The sequence below is a fragment of the Belonocnema kinseyi genome, chromosome 1 (genome assembly GCF_010883055.1).
Source record: "Belonocnema kinseyi isolate 2016_QV_RU_SX_M_011 chromosome 1, B_treatae_v1, whole genome shotgun sequence".
NCBI classification, from domain to species: Eukaryota; Metazoa; Arthropoda; class Insecta; order Hymenoptera; family Cynipidae; genus Belonocnema; species Belonocnema kinseyi.
Window position 1 is genome coordinate 107618042 of NC_046657.1, and position 4441 is coordinate 107622482.

The following is a 4441-nucleotide window of genomic DNA, read 5'->3' on the forward strand; positions in this document are numbered from 1 at the left end:
GGGCATTTTCAAAATCAAAAAAAAAACTAAAATGAACATTTTAAGCCTAACAACACATGATATGAAAAAAAGTCAAAAGAAGAAAAACTTTGCTTTTTGAAGGCCCTACAGGATTATGATGACAACTTTTTTAATTTGGTCGAAAATTTGAAAACTTCAAATTTGATCCTACCAAAAAAAATTAAAAAATCCACAAATTACATTTTTTGGTTAGGCTATGCAAGATACGAAAAAAATGAAAAAGCTCAAATTACACGCACTGGAAAAAACTACAAATTCATAATGAATCCCTTTGCACACAAGTTGCGAAAAAATAAACAAACTACATGTGTGGAAGAAGGTACTCGGTACAGTAAAATGTGTAATAAAAAAATGGTTTGCCTAAATAAGATCTAAAATCTTGATTTTCACATTTCTTTGATAGGGCACGCGCTTTTTACATTCACACTATAATGAGAAGGTATTGGTTTCATACGAAAAATGACTTTCGCGGATTCCATCAAATATCGACGTTTTGAGATTTCCTCAGAAGGAACAAAAAGTTCTCAAACATTTCAAAAAGTCTCAAACTTAATTACTAGGAAGATAACAAAGTTTAGTAACGAAAATTGTGATAAGAAACTAGATAATTTACAAGTCAAAGATAACTCACTCTGAAAAATGACGAGATGTTTTACAAAAAACACAAATACTAATATTCCGGCGCTTCATGGCCGAAATGGACTGGCAATCAGCAATACAGATAAATTGGAAGAAATTTGCTAATTGTTTTCAACAAATACATCATCAAACTGAAAATATGGGAAATGATGACACTGATAGGACTGTTTTTTAATGAGTATAGAAAAATTTCGAATTTAAAAATTATAAACGAAGACGTCTCCTTCACTTCGCCTAAGGAAATTAAAAAGATTATTATGAAAGCGCAACTGAAAAAAGCGCCGGGGTCAGATGGGATACAAAATATTCTATTAAAACACTTGCCAAAAAAGGCTTATGTGCAGCTCTGTTACATCTTAAATGCGTGCCTCTTAGTTACTTTCCCAAAGTGTGGAAAGAAGCAAACATACTGCCGTTCCACAAATCGGGGAAAGACAAATTGTTCCCACAAAATTATCGACCGATAAGCTTACTAACGACGTTGAGCAAAGTATTAGAAAAAATCATACATATTAGACTATTAAAACATGAAGAAGTAAATAAATTCCTCATTCCAGAACAATTTGGCTTCAGATCTCACAGAAATACTGTGAAAAAACTTTTTAGTCACAAATTATGTTGGTACAGAATGCAATAGGAATAAATCTACAGTATTAGTTCTTCTAGGCATAGAGAAAGCCTTCGATACGGTCTGGTATGAGGGACTCATTTACAAGCTCTCACAGCTGAACTTCCCTATGTATTTAATCAAAATTACTTTAAAAAAATAGATCATTCGTGGTATCCCCAACACTTTACATATACTACCCAAATGACATACCGAGAGACCAAAAGATGTAATTAGCACTATTCGCCGATGATACTGCAATTTACATAGCAAGTTTGCGTAAATGGCTATCAATAAAACTCTTTCAAGAATATCTCTTTAAATTAGAAAATTATTATGACACCTGGAAGCTTAAAATAAACGCAGGGAAAACTGAATATATGATATTTAGCAATAAAATCAGAAAAGATAAAACACCAGATCTGTCAATGTATAATACAAAATTAGAACTCAAAAAACAAGCTGAAAGTGTTCTACGTTAATGAGCTTGTAGACGTTTATGTAAAAAAAATTTTGTGCTTAGCAGACTGAAAAATGTAAAAAAAGTAAGGTTTTTTGGGTACATTTAAGAACAGTCAAGTTTAGACAAGGGGCGATGGAAAAAATTTGAAAAAATTCATGAGTTAAATTGTTGATACAAATATTTATTAATACATTTTTATTACAATTTGTGACTAACTCCATGTTTTAAAAAAGTTCAAACTTAATCCCAAGATATTTGAATGGAAGGAACAAATTCGTTGTACATGATTTTCCAAAATTTGAAATTTATTCAGGTAATTTGTTTATGAAAATCTAAATTCTTATATTTTACTAAATATATTATTTTTAGAAATGTTTGCAGCAATTCCTTTCTGTTGTTGAAAATTCGTCTTTTTAAGAATAATTTTTTTCGTGAAAAATGAGTCATTGAAAGAGCGACGCCAAAGTTAGCCTATTGTTTGAACTTTGAACCTCCCTAGCGACAAAAGATAAATGTGTTACAGATATGAAATTAATCGTCATTCAAAACCAAAATGAGCATCGCTTTTCATTTTTTAAAGATTTCAAAAAATTAAAAAATGTCACTCAGAAATATAGACTCGAGGTTCTCCTTGAACACCTAAAGTGACGGTTATCGGGCCAAACTGAAGATTTCAATATTAGAATATTCACAAACGAATAGGCCTGGGGTTCCCCCTGGTCTGGAATATAAGGATAAGAGTAGATGTGTAGCTAGAACCAAAGCTCCACAAGAGATTAGTGAATTTGAATAATAGTGAGAGAATTTTAATAAAACGTTAAGATTAATAATATCGCGGGTTAGAAAAATAAAATTTGTATATTATTTCGCAATATCTTAATAAATAGTACCAGTCCGAGAACATAGTGTAGAAAAGTTAATATTTTCAAAAAAAAATCAAGTGGTATGCATGAGATACGTGATGTGAATAGTCAATTTTCATTGGCTATAACCATCTAGAGACGAGGTACAAAGTTTCCGCACCTTCCAAAAATCCTTCAAAGATGATCAATCCCATGTCTACATTCAATTATACTTTGAATTATCGAAACTATAAACTCTGTTCAAATGACAAATTTGATTGTAAATAATGAAAACTTCGAATTGTAGAATACTTATAACGAAGTAAGAATGAGTTTTGGCAGGTAAACAGAATGCATCATGTCGAAGCAGAATAGATTTCACCTACGTTAAAAACAAGTGTTGGCCCTGAAAAGGGCCGATTGTGTACAGACAATACTAGAATCAATTTTGAATTTAACCTCCGAAACCATATAGAGTACGTCCTTGACGTTTCAAAGCATAGACAACGTCCATAGCAGTGACAGTCTTTCTCTTGGCATGCTCAGTATAGGTGACTGCATCACGGATTACGTTTTCAAGGAATACCTTCAAGACACCTCGAGTTTCCTCGTAGATCAAGCCAGAAATACGCTTGACTCCACCACGACGAGCCAGACGACGGATGGCGGGCTTCGTAATTCCTTGGATGTTGTCACGCAAAACTTTACGATGGCGCTTTGCTCCTCCCTTTCCCAAACCTTTGCCTCCTTTACCACGGCCAGTCATTTTTTCAATAAATACTTTGGTAGACTCAACAAAAGAGCAAAACTCTGAATGTTGAAAATTTCAAATGTGCGCGATTATATAGACATCAGAAACCAAGTCCCCCCACGAACGGACTGATGCACTTTCTCCCCTCTTTTTTCTCACTGACGAATAAGCCAAAGCATATGGTCTCTTTGTAAGCAGATGTTCCTCCCTTCTCAAAGCTGAACGACCTATCAGATTAGAAATGACCCGGCTATATAACAGCGTACATTGAAAGTTTTGTATCATTCTTTGAGAACTTGTTTTGAAAGTAGCATCGTAAAAAATGGCTCGTACCAAGCAAACTGCTCGTAAATCCACTGGTGGAAAGGCACCAAGGAAGCAGCTGGCAACCAAAGCCGCTCGCAAGAGTGCACCTGCCACTGGCGGCGTGAAGAAACCCCACAGGTACAGGCCTGGCACAGTCGCTCTGCGTGAAATTCGTCGCTACCAGAAGAGCACTGAACTGTTGATCCGCAAATTGCCCTTCCAACGTCTCGTTCGTGAAATCGCTCAGGATTTCAAGACTGACTTGCGTTTCCAGAGCTCTGCTGTCATGGCTCTTCAGGAAGCCAGCGAGGCCTACTTGGTCGGTCTCTTTGAAGATACCAACTTGTGCGCGATCCACGCTAAGCGCGTCACCATCATGCCCAAGGATATCCAGTTGGCTCGTCGTATTCGGGGAGAACGTGCTTAGGATTGTCCGATACCTCTATTCAATCGGCCCTTTTCAGGGCCACCAAATGATTTTTACGAGGTATAACTTTTGTTGTATACATGTCTTCTTAGTCCAAGGAGACTCATATTTAAAATTTCCGTTTGTGCATTATTGCATTCATTAGAGGGAAAACAACCGTTTTTTGCAAAAAAAATTATTAATATTTAGATGGGGGCAGACATTTTAATTCCTATGGGTTAATCACGAATTCACATGCAACCTCATTTGAAGCTGTATTATATCCTACTTACATTTATTAATGTATTTATTAATGCGTTGCATTTTTGATTCAATTCGAGCGCACCGGAGGCTTAATTCGGTCAATCGCACAGTGCGGCGAATTAGAAAATTGGGGTTCAAAATG

The 4441-nt window shown here is 35.4% G+C and overlaps 1 protein-coding gene across 1 annotated transcript; it reads left to right on the forward strand.

Moving 5' to 3' along the window:
* Positions 1–3635: 3635 nt before the first annotated feature.
* LOC117167753 (histone H3) lies at positions 3636–4085 on the forward strand. The gene has a single exon (XM_033352917.1). It carries the CDS (start codon positions 3646–3648, stop codon positions 4054–4056), a length of 411 nt encoding a protein of 136 aa, XP_033208808.1. The 5' UTR covers positions 3636–3645; the 3' UTR covers positions 4057–4085.
* The last annotated feature ends 356 nt before the right edge of the window (positions 4086–4441 follow it).

Excerpts from the sequence above, each read along its gene's own strand:
- LOC117167753 (XM_033352917.1), top strand. The coding sequence starts at position 3,646 with ATGGCTCGTACCAAGCAAACTGCTCGTAAATCCACTGGTGGAAAGGCA.